General features: G+C 56.6%; 1 protein-coding gene across 7 annotated transcripts in view; it reads right to left on the bottom strand.

The window, feature by feature from the left end:
• Window positions 1-18377, bottom strand: part of NAV1 (neuron navigator 1) — a 289263-nt gene that overhangs the window by 87005 nt on the left and 183881 nt on the right. For all 7 annotated transcript variants that reach the window (XM_043533526.1, XM_037884895.2, XM_043533524.1 and 4 more), the window contains 2 exons: window positions 15678-15780; window positions 7050-7415 (listed from right to left, as the gene is read on the bottom strand). In XM_043533526.1, the coding sequence (XP_043389461.1) occupies window positions 7050-7415; window positions 15678-15780 (469 nt within the window). The remainder of the gene's footprint in view (window positions 1-7049; window positions 7416-15677; window positions 15781-18377) is intronic.

Genomic DNA, 18377 nt, shown 5'->3' with positions numbered 1-18377 from the left:
TCCTGATTTACACGGGGACGAGTGAGGGGGGAATCGGGCACAGGAGTTACTCCTGATTTACACGGGGACGAGTGGGGGGGAATCGGGCACAGGAGTTACTCCTGATTTACACGGGGACGAGTGAGGGGGGAATCGGGCACAGGCGTTACTCCTGATTTACACGGGGACGAGTGAGGGGGGAATCGGGCACAGGAGTTACTCCTGATTTACACGGGGACGAGTGGGGGGGAATCGGGCACAGGAGTTACTCCTGATTTACACGGGGACGAGTGAGGGGGGAATCGGGCACAGGCGTTACTCCTGATTTACACGGGGACGAGTGAGGGGGGAATCGGGCACAGGAGTTACTCCTGATTTACACGGGGACGAGTGAGGGGGGAATCGGGCACAGGAGTTACTCCTGATTTACACGGGGACGAGCGAGGGGGGAATCGGGCACACGAGTTACTCCTGATTTATGCCAGACCCCACCCCCCACATAATGAAGATGTTGGGGTGCTGATACAGCCCCCTAAATGTGTCCTATATTTAGCTGGATTCACCTGCACAGGGAACCAATTATGTTTCATGCCGCAGGCAGGAGTGTGGGGGGCAATCCTCGAGCCAAGCGCTAGGGCAGTAATTAGAACCCTGCCAATAGGGACACATGCCACTTTAACAGAGCTCTCTGCAAACCCATGTGCTTTGCCTTTCACTCGGCCCCAGGGCCAATAATAAACTGGCAGCTGCTGCCGGGGCTTCGTGCCTGCGCACAGAGCACTGAGGGGCACTGGAAGCAGCTGCCCTCATTACCGTCCGTCATTCCCCCGTGGCGGGACTGGGGCTCCAGGTAGCGAGCAGCCCCAGAACTGGTACCGCAGGAGAGCTCCCCTCCCAGTGCCCCGTGCCTGATCCACGTTCCCCAGCTATGCTGAAAGGTGCCAAAGGCTGCCACAATGCGAGTGGGGTGGGGGATTTTAATCCAAAGACCAGCATTGACCTTGGTAAAGGCAATGGGTACTAAACAGCCTTCTTTTAGGCTCAGTGGGAGCAATGAAGCCTAAAGGTAGATGCAGACAAGGTGGGAGACCGCCCAAAGCAACAGGCCACATGGCAGTCACAGCTAATCCATGTGGGCTGAGGGGTTTCCCTGCTTGCAAATGCAGGAGCTGGGAAGTTGCGGGCTGTGTGCGTTGGAGGCAGAGAGCCAGGAGAAGGAGCTGTGAGCCTGATCTTGAGAGGAAGCGTCAAGCAGAGAGAGGGAGCTTCCTGGGCACAGAGCTCGCTGGAGGGGCAGGCGTGGGGATTTCTGAGCGAGGAACCTGCCTGCTGCTCCTAGTTTCTGCGGCGTTCAGAGGGACGTGCCTGTGTGCACATTCTTTGTAAATAAACCAGATCCCACCAACAACCGACCTGAGTCGCAGCATCGAGTTCTCCTCTTGACAGAAACAACCCTGCAAGACCCTGGATATGGCTGCCACTCGGGCCAAAGGGGCAACATCCATCTCTAGGGCAGATCAAGGAGGTCAGTTGCTCTGGCCCATTTTCAGCCTTTACCCACAGTAAAGAAGGTCACTTAGTGCCCTATGATGTGTTCACATGGCCACAACCTGTACAGACCCACCACCGCCGCATCGCCAAAGGCCACTGAGCAGCCATCCGTAGGCAGTAATGCATCATCATCTCCACTCCAGATAGGATCTGAACCCGTGACCTAGAACTAAAAGCCAGTAACCCCCATGCCCGTAGCCAGCCAGCCTTTCCTAGCAGCCTTAAGCCCTACATCATCACACTTTCCAAAGCCATCACACTTTCCAAAGCCATCACACTTTCCAAAAAAGAAGCTCAGGGCCCCAACTCTTCCGGCTCCTAACGCCCCAAGAGCAGAAGCCCCGTTGCTGAGCGCAGAGGGAACTGGCAGGCTTTGTCTCAGGAAGACTCCCCTGGATGTCGATGGGCTGTAGGTCAGATCCCAAACTGGCTCTGTCTCGCCCAGGGCAGCCTCAGAGCTCTGCCCGGCTTCTGCTCTAGGCTCCTACCGAACCTCCCAAAGGGGGCAGCAGCAAGCTATCCTTGATCAGCATAACAAGCCCACTCCACATCCATACAGTACGGAAACTATGGGCTCTAAGGGTCTGTCTCCACTGCAGTTAAGACACCCACGGCTGGCCCAGGCCAGCTGATTCAGGCTCAGGGGCTCAGGCTAAGGTACTGTTTAATTGTGGTGCAGACATTCCAGCTTGGGATGCAGCCTGAGCTCTGGGACCCACCCATCTCGCAGGGTCCTAGAACCCAGGCTCCAGCCCGAGTGTCTACAACACAATTAAACAGCCCCTTAGCCCAAGCCCCTTAGCCCAAGTCAGCTGGCAGAGGCCAGCTGTGGTTTTTTAATGGCAGTGTAGACGTGCCCTAAAGGGGGAATGCAGAGACCCAATCCCCATTACTTGTCTCTGGGAGCAGTCACTTCCCTGGATCCAAGGTGACCTGCGCTAAGTCGGCATATGTGGCTATCACAGCCGCCCCCCTCTCCTCAACCCACCCCCTCACAGCTGCCTTTGTTGCTCACCCACATGGGCCAAAAAGAAAGGGACTGAGTGTGTTAAGGGACACGGCTCCTTGAACAGATTTGGGATCAGGGGAAACAGACAGGGTTACTGGTCTCATCATGTGTCAGAGAGTCCCCAAGACACCCACCAGAGCTGCGGGCTGTCACCGCACACCACAAGCAGCTGGCACGACTTGGAGCTCTAAGCAGTGTAGTAGGCCAAATACCGCCCCATTCTCTGGGACAAATCAAATACCAGGATTATTTATTTTCTCATGCGTTGAAACAGGAAACCTCCAATGTGTTGAAATTCTGGCCTTGAGTCAGAGGCGGGGGCAGGGAAGAGACGGGGACTGGTTTTTTGTTCAACACACAACCCCCCAGGCAGCATCTCAAGAGCTCGATGGGATCAGCATGGGGAGGGCTGTGTTTCAAAAGAAAACAACACATGCTTTAAATCCAAAAAGTCCCACCCATCTGTCCCCTTCTAACAGTCACTTTCACAGCCTTACTTGGCATCAGAAACCTCTCCCGGGCAAGAGTGGAAGAGAACTCAAATGGGCTGGGGAGACTGGACACAGCTCTTTTCAGGGATTGGCTGGCTGACGACTGCCGCTAGCCTCAGGGTCTGATCCTGCCAGGTGCTGAGCAGCCTTACCTTCTAGTGGGGGACCCGCAAGAGGCGGAGTGCTGCTGCGGGGCGCTGAATGACCCAGCACCCTCTGGGGACTGAACGAGCTCTCCAATACGGATTTCCCCCCTGCTCCTGTGCACCAGGGACTTGGATCCATCTGCCCCTTCACTTGAACGCCCACTGATGGTAACAGCCAGGAGGTTTGGCAGAGTCACTGGACTCAGGGCTCGTTGGTTACACATCTGCAGCCCAGAGCTCTGAAATTAACAAGGACTTGTACAGAGCTCTCCATGCCGCACGGGTATTTTTAGGACCAAGGTGATACCCCATCCCTTGAAGGATGTTTGGGCTATTTTTTCCCCCTTTTTATACTTCCAGGGATAAATGGAAAACTCATGACATTGTATCTCTCCCTGTGAGTTTCCATTTCTGATACGCAGCAAGGAACAGACAAGGCCAAATGCTCTTCTTCCCCAACCAGAGCTGGGCTGTATCAAATGAGATCCCCTCCATGCCCACTGACGTCAATGGTGAATGGACAGAGCTGAGCACAACCCAGGATCGGGGCCCCCATCTCTGCCCACATGGAGCATGTGTAAGGGCCAGCTGGGCTGCATGCGGGAAGGACGCCAGGGAGGTGTTGTTTCTTGGCATCCTGCCTTGGAGGGTTGGTCAGGAATTGTTGGTTGACCCCCTTCCCGGCTGCTTTTATCCACTGCTGGGGTCCCAGCAGACCTAGGGTGAGCTGTCTTGGAGCCGTGCTCTCCTTCGTCTCCCTGGGATGGCTCAGCAAACATTCCAGCAGCACAGGGGCAGTCAGCTGGGGCTTTTCCTCCGGGGGTAGGGGGTATCGTCTCTAACCAGGGATCACACACACACGGCCATCAACCAAAGATAGGCGGCACAAAGAACATCCCAGCCTGGGGTTAACCCAGTCCTGTCACCCTGGCTATGGAGACTGACCTTCCCTAAGATGCTTTCTCCCGTCCAGTCCATTTGTAGCCTTTCCTTGATGTGGGGTGGGGGTGGGGAAGAGAAGGTGAGCTGAGTTTAACCCCATGTGCACCAGGGACCAGTTAGTACCCTCTCCCACCGATCCCAGGTTGGTACTCAAGAAAAATCTGAAGAGCCCCAAAAGCATCTTTGCTGGTTCTAGCCCTATCAGGTCCTGAGACGTTAAAATCACATCCTTCTGATTACAGTCATGCTTTTCCCTCTCCCCCACCAACGGCCCTTCTGGTTAGGCAGCTGATCTCTCCCAAACCACTAAAGGATCAGATTCTCAATGGGTGTAAATCAACACAGAACTACTGAAGTCAATGGGGCTACACTGTTTTACACCAGCTGAGGATCTGGCCCTTTGCAGAAGTGCACGGCAGATGCTCTTGCATGTTAATTTCTCACCCTAGTCGCTGTGGAAGGAGAAACCACTAAAGCCAGATCGAAGACCAAGTGGCAAATACAGCCAGATGATCATTGGAACATGAAGCCCCAAATCCTCATTATCTTCATTAATGATCTGGAGGATGGCGTGGATTGCACCCTCAGCAAGTTTGCAGATGACACTAAACTGGGAGGAGAGGTAGATACGCTGGAGGGTAGGGATAGGATACAGAGGGCCCTAGACAAATTAGAGGATTGGGCCAAAAGAAATCTGATGAGGTTCAACAAGGACAAGTGCAGAGTCCTGCACTTAGGACGGAAGAATCCCATGCACCGCTACAGACTAGGAACCGAATGGCTAGCCAGCTGTTCTGCAGAAAAGGACCTAGGGGTTACAGTGGACGAGAAGCTGGATATGAGTCAGCAGTGTGCCCTTGTTGCCAAGAAGGCCAATGGCATTTTGGGCTGTATAAGTAGGGGCATTGCCAGCAGATCGAGAGACGTGATTGTTCCCCTCTATTCGACATTGGTGAGGCCTCATCTGGAGTACTGTGTCCAGTTTTGGGCCCCACACTACAAGAAGGATGTGAAAAAATTGGAAAGAGTCCAGTGGAGGATGACAAAAATGATTAGGGGGCTGGGACACATGACTTATGAGGAGAGGCTGAGGGAACTGGGATTGTTTAGTCTGCGGAAGAGAAGAATGAGGGGGGATTTGATAGTTGCTTTCAACTACCTGAAAGGGGGTTCCAAAGAGGATGGATCTAGACTGTTCTCAGTGGTACCAGATGACAGAACGAGGAGTAATGGTCTCAGGTTGCAGTGGGGGAGGTTTAGGTTGGATATTAGGAAAAACTTTTTCACTAGGAGGGTGGAGAAGCACTGGAATGCGTTACCTAGGGAGGTGGTGGAATCTCCTTCCTTAGAGGTTTTTAAGGTCAGGCTTGACAAAGCCCTGGCTGGGATGATTTAATTGGGGATCGGCCCTGCTTTGAGCCGGGGGTTGGACTAGATGACCTCCTGAGGTCCCTTCCAACCCTGATATTCTATGATTCTATGATTCTCTGATCCGAGGAGCTGAGCGAGGAGTGAATGGCTCACATTGTGGAACAGCTCAGAAGCCCACCAGCTTCCTCGTGGTTATTCAGCGCTCCTTCCCAGCCCCCTGGAACGCTGCACCTGAGCACTGTCACGTGGTCCCCCAGGAGCCATCCGCAGAGCAGCTGGGAGGTGCTTCCCAGCAGGGGCCAAGAATGACACACGCTAGCCCTGCTTGAGTTAGTACGCTGCAAACAGCGGTGCGGCATGGGCAATGGCCACCCAACCCTGCTGGAACGTACTCCGGAGACTAGCCTGACCTGCTGTGGCCACGCTGCCCCTTGTGCTCTGAGCACAGCGTGTGCGTCTACCTGAGCTGGGACGCTCCCTCCCTGCTGCAGCACAGACAAACCCTCGGCCTAGCAGGGCTGTTTCGGCACCAGGCCCGGCTCTCAACCCAGTGTCATTGCCATTAACTTTGCTGATCCCCAAATGCTGCTTACATCAGATAAAAGCTACTTCCAGAGCTGCCCCAGGCAGCCTGTAATCCTCTCAAACACGCCCCCATGCCCGGGGACAAGAGCACCGTACAGGACGCTGGCCCCTGGCCTGGCACAAGGTGCACCACCCCTGCAGGCCACCTGATCCCAATTATCACCCGCCACCAAGCACAGAACCCACCAGAAACATAGTGCATGGGGGAAGGACACTGCAATGTATCTAATTATCCATCCACCCCCTGACATGCTTCTATCCATCCATCCCTCTCAGTACCCCTCTATCTATCCATCCATCCCTCTATGCACCCATCTATCTATCCATCCATCCACCCTCCATGCATCTATCCATCCATCCCTCTGTGCACCCATCTATCCATCCATCCATCCATCCCCATCCATCTATCCATCCATCCCTCTATGCACCCATCCATCTATCCATCCATCCCTCTATGCACCCATCTATCTACCCAGCCATCCACCCCCATCCATCTATCCATCCATCCCTATATGCACCCATCTATCGATCCATCCATCCACCCCCATCCGTCTATCCATCCATCCCTATATGCACCCATCTATCAATCCATCCATCCATCCCCATCCATCCATCCCTATATGCACCCATCTATCGATCCATCCATCCACCCCCATCCGTCTATCCATCCATCCCTATATGCACCCATCTATCGATCCATCCATCCATCTGCTCTTTCTGTCTCTCTCTCTCCATCTCGTAGACTCAGATTCCAAGGCTGAAGGGACCATTGTGATCATCTAGTCTGATCTCCTGTATAATGCAGGGCAGAGAACTTCCCCACAATAATCCCTAGAGCAGATCATTTAGAGAAGAATCCAATCTTTGGATCCCCCACAGTCCTTGTAAGTTGTTCCAGTCTCAATGACTCTCCCGGGTAAAAACGTACACCTCATTTCCAGTCGGAATCTGTCTAGGGCCAGCAGCGGCACTCACCCCGTGGTGATGTCGTCGTCCTCCGTCAGGGTCTTCCCCATCAGGTCGCTGTCGCTCATGTACCCAGACTTGAGATCCACGTCGTCGGCATCCAGGGACTCGACGAGCTCCAGCCGGGAGATGTGGCTCAGCTTGCTGGGGCTGCGCATAGGCATGGTGTGGGAATAGTGCGCCCGCTCGCCGTGCATGTACCAGCTGGGGGTGCCTTCCGACCGGCAACTCCCACCCACCGAGGGAGCGTCCCCGGCCTGCAGCCGGGGGCTGGATTGCCCGTAGCGCCAGGACAGGGGGGAGGAGCGGTTGGACAGGCTGGACACGCTCCTGGGGTTGGCTTCATCGCTGTCGTAGCAGGTCATCTCCAAAGAGCTGCAAGGAAGGAGCAGAGAGCAAAGCTTTAGGGACGAGCGTGCCCTGGGGCAGCGAGCGCAAAGCAAGCAGCCCTGGTCCTAGGGGAGAGGTGGAGTCCTGGGCTCCATCCTGCTATTGGACCTGCAGGTGCTCAGCACTTCTGGAAATTAGGGCATGTTCTTAGCCACCCAGCTTTGACACTTCGGGTTCAAGGATGGGGTGGAACCAGGATGGGAACCCAGGAGTCCACAGTGCTAGGCCACTGTCTTAACCGTAATCCTCTCCTTCTTCCCAGCTGCCCCCAATCCCTATTCTCATGATCCCAGCGGCCCCTATGCTCCCCTCATTTATGTCCCTTCTGGCTCCAAATGGCTCTGCACTGCTCCTGGGCCCTTCTCAAGTCTCCCAGGTCCCAGGCTGGCGCCTAGCCACCAGACCATCCTCCCTCTCTGAGCCTAACGGTACCGAGGAGTTGAGCTCTGCAGTGGCCTTGCCTCTAGCCCTCCAGCGTGGCAGGAACGCAATGGCAGCCGTGGAAGCAGAAAGAGATCCTGGAAAGCGCATAAATGGCTCCAAGATTAATCTAGGGGACGGCGTCCCGTTCCCTCCTTGTGCCTTGATTTGACAGGCAGCAGAGGCAGGCGCGGGCTCCCCACTCCAGTGAGGGCCCCCTTTCGTTTTGATTCCATAAAGCGGGTATTGGATGCTAAATACAAAGTGATGATTAAAAACAAATCGACAGTGGATTAACAGCTCTGGAGAACCGCCCAGGAGAGCTGGTTCCAATCATTTGGTTGACGCACAAGCGTTGTCTTATTAAATCTAAATTAAGTGGATGTTTTGGAGCCTGTAAACTGAGGGACAAAGCTGCCAACATCTTGCTTCGTGCAAGCTGCTGCACCATGCTGGAGGGGACTTGCAGGGGCTCTCTGGGTGCAAGCACCGGGACATGCATTTCCCCATAAAGATTTCAATGAGGCCTGGATAGTATTGCGTCCCCTGCTGACAGACGCACCTAGAGTATGGCAGGCCCCAGAGCAGAGAGTCTGCAAACTCACTTCCATCTGCCTGTAATGGGGAGGAACTTCACACAGACAACTCGGCTGCCATAAATGCTCCCCCCACCCCAACACTGGGCTCCTGCCCCTGGCTGTGAATCAGCCACTCTAGCCAGATGGGGAGCAGGTTCTGAATCCATAGAAAGCAACTGACCTCGGGAATCTAGCAGAGACAAGAGCCGGGGGGAGCGCCATGGGGGCTGAGGGGCACCGGCAGAGCTGAGTAAGGGGAGTCCAGGGCTCGGGTAGCAGAGGGGGTTGTACGGCTAGATGGAGGCGCATGGGCCTCGGAGAGCTGTGGCGTGGAGCAGCAGTGGAAGCCCTAGGCTGGAAAAGCAGAGGGGGCCGGGGGTGCGAGTCAGGATTGAAGGGCATCAGCAGAGCGCTGGGGTGGGGGCAGCCCAAGGCTGGAACAGCAGTGCGGGGAGCAGGTCAGATTGAGGGGCATCAGCAGGGTGGTGGGTGGAGGAAGCTCGCACAGCCCCTGCCATGCACTCAAACCAGCCTTTTACTTCCTTATTTTTGTATCAGCCAAATTCCCCAGCCCCTCCAATCTGTACCGTACTGCACACACACTGCACTTCCTTCTGCTGCCCAGAGCGCGCCTCCTCCACGGAGACGCCTGCAGACGCTCGGGACGCCTGCAGGCGTGGTAGGCAGCGGATGGAGACTTCGCTGACTCGGCCCTGGCTAAACCAGGGATTGTTCCCATGGTCTGTTTCGCTGGCCCATCAGGCAGCGCAAGGCCATGACCAAAGGGAAACTGGCCTGAAATCCAAGGGCATTTGCAAAGGCGCAGAGCAGACACAGCCTCGCCCATTGCCCTGCCCTGCTGGGATGTAGGGGGACGGGGAGTCCCGTCCCTGCAGTTACTCAGTGCTTAGTGCCTTCAGCTGAGAAGCTGAGTGAGTCAAGTCCGAGCTGCACGGTGGGGTGATGGCCGCTTTGGGACATAATCCCATGGCGCCACCGGAGCAGAAGAGGCCAGGGTGCGAGGGGGGGCGAACCGCTGGCTAAGCTGCAGGAGTTGGCACTCCACTGTGGGGTTTTGGGGGAACCCCCCAAACCTTAGCTGCAGACCCAGGCAGCGAGCAAAGGGCTTTCACCACAACTCCTCGGTGCGCATCCACATTCCCCACTGATGGGTGTGCAACAGGGAGCGGACTCAGCGATCCCAGGGCATGGGGCACCCATGGAGAAGCAGGGTTGGGAGCAGCCGCGTTGGAGGCTGGGAGCGGCGCTAGACACTGATCGGCGACGGAAGAAAAGCCTAGGAGCCCTGCCCCAAACCTTGCACCAATGTTTTCCACAGTCTGCGGTACGGCTGGCAATTTGCACACTTGTCTCCTGCAGTGTGGCTCACGCGCACGGCGCTCTTAGCTTATGATCTCAGAGTGCCCAGCCCACATGCAGGGCGCTCGGCAAACGCTCATGTGCAGGCCGTTCTCTCACACGGCGTCTGTTGCACTCAGTGTGCAGGTTTGGCTCCCTGTGCGCTGATCTTGTTGTGTCCATTCTGGCCGGTGCACGAGCCTTGTTCCAGCAGGAGGCTCTCAGGGCTAACACGGACCTTGTTCCCTTGACTCGTGCCTGCGTTCTCCGCTTGGGCCCTTGGCCACTGGCTCAGATTTCCCGCACATCCAGCGTGCCTGGCTCGTACTGCCTGTGTGTTCTGGTCCTGGCCCCCGATGGCGATTTCAGAGCACTTGGCTCTTGTGATGGACGCTTGCACCCTTGTGATTTTCAAGTGCTCAGCTCCTGCACCGTGGTGTGTGTGCATTTGCGTGTCCGGCTTGCTCACCGACAACGGTATACTCTGCTCGTGCACATGGCTCACAGTTTCTGTGCAGTTGGCACGTGCCCCCCTGGCTTGTGCTGGGGGTCCCCAGTGCAGGCACGTTGCACTCTCCGAGGGCTTGGCTAGTGTACACCTGTCTCCTGTTCTCTGTGCAGACCCCTGGATGTGTTCTAGTCTGGGACCCACTGGCTGGTGTTTCCGGAGCTCTCAGCTCCCGTGCATCTGGCTTGTGACGGCTGCATGCTTGGCCTGTGCTTGCTGCATAGAAATGCAGGGCTGGAAGGGTTCTCAAGAGTTCATCTAGTCCCTTCCCCTGTGCTGAGGCAGAATTAAGTATCTTAGACCATCCCTGACAGGTGTTTGTCTAACTGTTAGCAAAAACTTCCAACGAGGGGAATCCCATAACCTCTCTAGGTATCCCGTTCCTGAGCTTAGCCACCCGTAGACAGGTTTCCCTAATATCTAACCTGAATCTCTCTTGCTGCAAACTCAGACAATTCCTTTCACCCAGCCTCGGTGGACAGGGAGAACAACTGATCACCGTCCTCTTTATAACATTATTTACCTATCTGAAGACTTCTCAGGTCCCGTCTCAGCCTTCTCTTCTCTAGATTAAACGTGCCCAATTCTTTCTATCTTTCCTTGCAGGTCAGATTTTCTAAACCTCTGATCGCTTTTGTCTTCCCCCTTTGGCCTCTCTCCGTATGTCCACATCTTTCTCAGGGTGTGGTACCCACAGCTGGACACAGTTCTCCAGCTGAGGCCCGACCACTGCTGCGCAATCCCTGCCCCTTGCTCACAGTCAGCTCATGGTTTCTGCAGGTTTGGCTCCTGACCCTCAGCTCCTGCTTTCGGGGCTGCTGTGTTTTCTGGGCTCGCCTCAGGGGCTGGTGCAAGAGCAGGGCAAGCGTTCTCTGTCTGCTCCCCTCGTGCGGCCTTGGTGCTCAGCCCGTGAGCTCAGCAGCTCGTGCACAGATGGCTCCTTTCAGGTAGGTCCAGCTCACCCCACTCCGGGCACCAGTGTCTCTGTGCGCACGCTGCCAAAGGGAATAAAGGTGCACGGAGCTGGGCCAGGCTCCTGCTTGCAGGAAGCAGTTGCTAGTGAGCTGCCAGCTAAACATTAAGCAAAGCAGATGGGTTGGAGCCCTGCCCTCCTCCCCTCCTGCCCTGACTCATCTCGGGTGGAGCTCGGCAGGCAGCTCTCCCTCTCCCCAGTGCCCTCACAGTGATCCAGCGTGAGGCTCTGGTTACGCAAGATGGGAAGGCACAGCCACCGGATAGCAGGAGAACGGAGGGGTGGAGCCTTCCCCTCCGACTCCTCACCCCGAGCACCCATAGACAGGGGCCTGCCGTTCCCAGGGATGGGCGAGATGGTTGATTGATTTGTTTTGATTCATGGACAAATGAAGAAAAGAGTCGCTCCAGGGCTCTAACACCTCTCCATGGCATTGCCCCGCGGTTGGCACAGCAGCGGGAAAATGGAAGGGTTTGCCAGCTTGCTCTGTCTTCAGCTCCCCGAGGTGGAGATAGGGGCCACCCTCACCGGACACCTCCCCACCCCTCCCGCTGGGGCAGGGAGGGTCCCACGGCCCTGACAGGTCTCAGCTCAGATAGTGACTCCGTGCTGTGCAGAGATCTGACAGTGGGCACCCGGCTGGGAGCAGCCGCTCACATCCCAGGCCTCCAGGCAGCCGCAGAAGGGATCTGGCCAGGAGCCTCCCTGTCTCTCAGCCCTGTTCCCGGCTCCTTGCTCGCTGCAATCCAGCTGGCTGCCTTGACCCCTCTCATTCCCATCACTGGCCTCTCTGCCGTTATCACTTGGCCGCTGATTCCATGCACTCAGCAGGGAGCTAACCCTGCCCGCGCTCCCTCCCGCCTCCCGCCGGCCATCCCTCGCCAGGGCACGGCCTTTTCCTGCTCCGGTAGCTCAGACTCATCACCTCCAAGTGAGACTCCCCCCCGGAGCCCAGATCCCTGGAGAAGCTGCTGTCTCTGCATTAGCTCATCTGGGCCACAGAGCCAGGGAGGGGAAAAAACTTACTCAAGTCGGACAGGGCTGCCAGCTCCAAGCTCCGAGGGAAAGGAGCGTGACAAGGCAGCTCCCCCGGAGCTGTGCTGCAATAGAGCCGGAGCTCTGCCCTAGGGGCCAACTAGCCCAGCCCTCCCGGCTACAGGCCATGCTGGCTAACGGAGCCCCCCAGCCCAGCAGGAGCTGAGCCTGCAGCCATTGTTTGGAGCAAGGGGGCCCAGGCCTTCGTGGGATTGGGCCCAGCATTTCACAGCAAAGGCCCAGGCCCCAATCCCAGCTAGCCAGTGGCAGGAGCTTGGAGGGAACCTGGGGGCGGGGAGATGTTCCTGGCCACTCAGGGGAGAGCTCAGGGTATCATGTTTATTATGAGGGGCATGGTTCTGGGTGACCCAGGAAACTCCACCCCTACCCCTATGTTAGCAGCTGGTCCAAGAAAGATCCCATTGGAGCAGAAACGATGCCCCCCCTTGTACAGCCAAGCGCTGCCACATGCAGCCAGCACAGCTCCCTCCTGCCGGCTGTGAATGGGTCGGAAGGGGAGCTGGGTTGGAGCCAGGGGCCCAGTTTCAGCCCAAGCTGCTGCTGCGCAGGGCCTAGGGAAGGCAGCCCTATGGGGCACGATGCAGGCAGGCCAGGCCATGCATCTCCAGGACGGGGCCCTGGTGCCTAGCACTCAGGGGATGAGTGCGGTCGGCCTCTGATCCATGAGGAGTCTCCTTCCTTCAGCACCAGGACAGCGTGCTGGGTTGGCACAGGGAAAGCCCTGTGCATCTCAGGATGGGAGGCAGGAGCTGGGGGCCTGGAGGAATCAGCCCTGCCCGCTGGGTGGTGTTGGGCAGCGGGATGGCACGTTCCCGTGTCTCGCTAGGGGACCTCCCCCCGCCTCCTGGGGGGGTTCCGGGGTTCTCTGAAGGCTCCCGACTTTCTGACTGACTCACTGCATTACCTGGGACAAGTCACTGCCCGGCTCTGTGCCTCAGTTTCCCCCCCTGTAAAAGGGGGTAATAATGATATGGAGCCAGCCATGGCAGAATGCTTTGAGACCCTCCATTGAGAGGCACAGCTTGGCCTTTGCTCTGTGGTGTGGGAAAGGCGATGCAGAGAGCTGCCCTGGTCAGAGGTGGACTCCACCCAGGACCTTCTGCACCAAACGGCTCTTGTAGTTGCTGGGGGCAGCCCCTAGGGGGAGCGGTGACCACGGGACTCTGCACCAAAGCACTTCAATCGCCCACGGCCCTTGTGCTTTCCCTGCTGCTTGTGCTGCCCCCTCCTGGCCACCGCAGGGGCGGCGGGGCTAGTGAGAGCTGTTCCCTGGGCTCCCCGATGAAACACCCCGTTGGCTGAGCCCCTGTTCCAGTGGGAGCTGGAGCAGGGGGAGGGAGGCTTCAAATGGACACAAACCCCTGGGCGTTCCCCTGCTGCCATAACCCCCTAGGGTAGCTGTGCTCCCCCCTCTGCTCTGTACTTAACAGCTGGAGTCAAACTAGCTTCCCTGTGTCTCTCTCCTTCTCCACCTGGCCCGACGCCACCCTCTAGTGGCTGCAGCCCCCATTGCAGGCCGAAATGGGTCGTTTCCCGTGCCCGGCTCTGGAGGAATTTGAAGCATATCCTTTCCCTGCTCACTTCTCTCCTCCAAGCCAGATGGGGATTTGATGGTGTCCTTAAGGAATCATGAGCCCAGTCAAACTTGTGTCTCCAGCACCCTGCCCGGGCGAGCCTGGGGAAACCCATGATTTGGCTCGGGCAAGCAGCTCTGCTTCCAGAGTTGGGGTAACACATGGGCTTGCCGTGCCATGGCCTGCAGATTCCATCAGCAACTCATTCCAGTTGCTGGGAGGGCCTGGTATCAGCACTGCCCTCAGCTACAGTACAACTGCGCAGGAGCAGGTCTCAACACAGAGGGGGCTGGACTCCCATTTGGGCTGCTGCTGTAAAAATATGAATGTAGAGGCAGTGTGTCCTAGGGGTTAGAGCACAGGGCTAAGACTCAGCAGCCTTGCGTTCTAGTCCCTATTATGTGATCTTGGGCAAGTCATGGCCCCTCTCGGTGCCTCAGTTTCCCCTCCCACTAGATCTGTGTAAACCATAAGCTCTTCAGGGCTAGGACAATCTCTTAAGACTCTTCCATATTGAAATTTGCACAGATTTAACACACAGTTTTTCAAGTCTATTTATCCCCCTTCATCTCAGCCCCTGTCAACATGACAGGGAGAAGCCACGGTGTCAATTTACAGCAAGAGTTAAACTGGCACAAGCCTCCGGGGGATGCACTGATTCTAAAACAAGCTGCTCTCAAACTGGTACAGATTAAATCAGCTGGGAACAGGTTTAAATGATGCTGAAATAAGTGAACCTTATCCCCAAAGAAGAGGGTTCACGCAGGGTTTTTTTAAACTGGTTTGATCGATTTAACTTAACTAATTGAATTAAACTGCTGCATGCCTGTGCGCAGCCAGGGTCTCCAAGCATCTCCGTGACGTTTGCACCAGGACTAAGGGCTTGTCTACATTTAAAACGCTGCACCACTGCTGACGAGGGGGGAGTTCTCCCATCAGCGTAGGTACATCACGTCCACAAGGGGCAGTGGGAGGCTGACGGGAGAATTCTCCTGCCGACCGAGCGTAGGGTTGGGTCAGTTTAACTGCACGGCTCAGAGGCGTGGATTTTTCACACCCCTGAGTGATAATTATACTGACCAAATTTTCTAGTGTAGACCAGGCCTAAATTGACTACATTGCTCAAAAGAGCAGCGGAGACGTCCCTGCTCAGACTGGAGCTCGGGCTCAGAGACCCAGCCCTCTCGGCAGGATTCGCCGCCAGAGTGGGAACACCAACACGGCTATTTCTGGCCCCGGAGAACTAGCCCTGCAAGCCTGAGTCAGTTGACCCGGGCTCTGAGCCTCGTGGCCGCAGGGCTTTTGGGCCTGGCAGATGTACCCTCTGTGGCTGTTGCAGCCCCTGGCACAATGGGTCCTTGATCTCAGCTGGTGCCTCGGAGTGCCACCGAAATACACCTGCTAACGAGGCGTGACTCAGTGTGAGTGGTGCCCCAGAGAGACTAGCTGGAGGGATCAGCGAGTGTGGCAGTGAGAGTCATCCCTGTGTCAGAGGCTGGCAGCTCTCCGCACTGGGACAGAGGCCTCAGTGACACAGGGGGGCAGTCAGAGTCTTTCCCCGGGGGCGGGGGAACAGCCCCACCCCTGGGCTGGAGATACTACCGCAGGACGGAGCACAGCCACGTCACTAGCCCCCTGCCCTGCCAGGGTGCCCACCCCCAAGAAAGGGCTCGGCTTTGGGGATCAGACCCAGCAAGGAGCCAGGCTGGAGGAGGAGAGGGAAGGGTGGGGTCAGGTGAGAGAGAGGGGGAGGGGATACAGCGGGCATCATGGCCTCACCTGTGAGACACCTGGGAGCCTCTCAGGCTGGACATGGTCTCCTCCAGATTCTGCCGAAGGTCCAGCACGTTCTGCACCGTCCTCTTCCTCTGGGACTCGGGGTCTGCAGTGACATGGAGAGCAAAGGCTTTTATAGCCATGGCTGTAGGGAGAGGAGGGCGACACGTGCCCCCTCCATAGCCCCACCCACCCACACACCCCACTCCTGTTCCAGGTGTCCCCACGACGCTCCCCGTGCCATGTGCCCCCTCTCCACCCAGCTGCCCACGTGCCCTTCCCAGCCCTCCCCACCACCTGTGCGAGCTCCACTCTGCTGCTTTGGCATCACAGAGCCACTGGCCCCCTGCCTGCCAAATTCTGCGACAGCTGGAGCCCTCGGCGAGCTGTGAGCACAGCCCATCTTCCAGCCAGGCCTGGGACACCGGACCCGCACCTCAGGGTGGAGATGCCGCACCCTGCCCAGGTCTTGCCAAGATCCCCAAGAGCTGCTTTAGCAGGGAAAGCTTATTTGCCTCTGCCCAAGGCCAGCGCTCAGGAGAGGGAGCGTCTGCCTCCCGGCTCCTCCCGGCTTTGCTCCGAGATGGGCCGCAGGGAGAGCACAGGACCAGAACTTCCTAGATTCCAAGGCCAGAAGGGACCATTGGGACGCTGCACAGCACAGGCCAGAGAACTGCCCACAACTTAATCCCTAGAGCAGATCTGAGAAAAGACCTCCCATCTGCATTTAAAAATGGCCAGTGATGGAGAATCCGCCACGACTCCTGGTCAATTGTTCCAGCGGTTAATTACCCTCCCTGTTAAAATGTGACCCTTCTTTCCAGGCTGAATTTGTCTAGCTTCAGCCTCAAGCCATTGGATTCCATTAGAGCCATCTCTGCTAGACAGAAAAGTCCATTATCAGATTTGTTCCCCACATAGGATACTCGCAGACAGTAATTAAGTCACCCCTCAACCTTCTCTGTGTTAAGCTAACTAGACTCAAAGAGCTCAGTCTCTCACTCTAAGGCAGGTTTTCTAATCCTTTAATCATTCCCCAGGCTCTTCTCTGACCCCTCTCCAATTTATAAACCTCCTCCTTGAATTGCGAGCACCAGAGCTGGACACAGGATCCCAGCAGCGGTCACACCAGTGCCAAATACAGAGATGAAAACACCTCTCTGCTCCTGTCTATGCAGCCAAGGATTGCATTAGCAAGCAGCACAAATCTCAATTGCATTCTAAACTCAGTCCCAGCAGAGCCACCCCCCCAGCCAGGCACTGGCAGCTTCTGACCCCAGCCCCACGGGTGTGGCAGCCCCCCTCCCCAGCCAGCCAGCACCGGAGGGGAGCTCTGCAGGGCAGGCGCTTTCCACAAGCCCAGCTCACCCTCCTACTCTGCTTTGGCTGAAGCCTTTGCATCATTAGTACTTACTGTCAGCACTACAGCCCGCCCAGGGAGCAGGGGGCGTGGAGGGAACGGGCACATGGGCTTAAGGAACAAACAGGAGCCAGCAAGGAAATGATGGGGCAGGCTGCCAGCCAAGTGACGGCAGAATGAGTGGCAACAGCTGGCACGCTCATTCCAAGGGATCTGAGCTGCTGCCCCAGGAACTAGAGCCTGCCATCGCCCGCAGGAATCCTGAGCAAACTGCTCTGCCTGCAGCCTGCATACCCAGGGGAGGGGTGCTACCTGGCTGGGTCTCCCTGGGATTGCAGCGCTGGCAATGTCCCTTTGGATGATACATTGCCTCCAGGGAAATGCCTCAGCAGGCCTGCAAACCTACCCTGGCAGCCTGCTGCAGCGGGGTGTGACATCCCTAGACCATTGCCCCGAGCCTGGAGGAAAGGGAGCTCTTAGTGCTCAAGCCACAATCCAGGGCCCATCTACACTACTCAGTCAGCAGCCCGCTGCTATGTAGATATCTATTTGTGCAGTAGATCAGTAGACAGACAGATGGACCTGTACATGTGCATTTTGGAGGACAGATGGGCAGACAGATCCGTATACTAACATCTAGGAGAGTGGATGGAGAGACAGACAGACAGATCTGTACGCTACCCTCTAGGAAAGACTGTCATTATGTTAGGGTTGGATGGCTGGATTATCATCAAGAAGGATAGTTAGATAGATGGATTATGTAGATTAGGAACAAATGGTTTGCACATGGCCTGGTTACAATCAGATCTGTCCTCCCTCCAAACATAGCTACAACACTGTTCCACCTGGTAGTGTAGACAAGACCCTGCTCATTACCGACAGATAGGTTTGGAAAAAACACAAGAACCTCTCCTGCAGCCCGAACCTTCACCCCTTATTGGAATCAAATCCAAAGGTCCATTTGCCCTGGGGGACTACGATACTGTGAGTCTGGTGGGACATTTGGACTGGCCACGGGACAGCACCTTCTCACGAGATTCCTGAGCCCCTTGGGCAGGCCAAAGTAGGGAGAGGTTGTAAGGGGCACTCCCGCCCCTTTTGGGGCACTGCAGGCCATGCTGTGCTTTACTCCCAGACCAGAGTACTTAGGCCAAGACTTCCCCCTCGTGGGGCTCAGATTAACTCTTGTACAGAACACAGACTCTCCAGCCCCTCGAGCCCACCCTCCTTCGGGGAGACTTGATGCTAGGCCAGGCAGGCCTCCTCCCCTCACTTCAGGAGTTACCCTGTGCGGTGCCTGCTCCCGCCTGACACGAGGGCGACTGGGATCGCGGGCCCTGCGC

Source organism: Chelonia mydas, chromosome 21 (assembly GCF_015237465.2).
Source record: "Chelonia mydas isolate rCheMyd1 chromosome 21, rCheMyd1.pri.v2, whole genome shotgun sequence".
Classification (NCBI taxonomy): Eukaryota; Metazoa; Chordata; order Testudines; family Cheloniidae; genus Chelonia; species Chelonia mydas.
The sequence above is the reverse complement of the archived record's forward strand: the minus strand, read 5'-3'. Positions and strand labels throughout refer to the sequence as shown.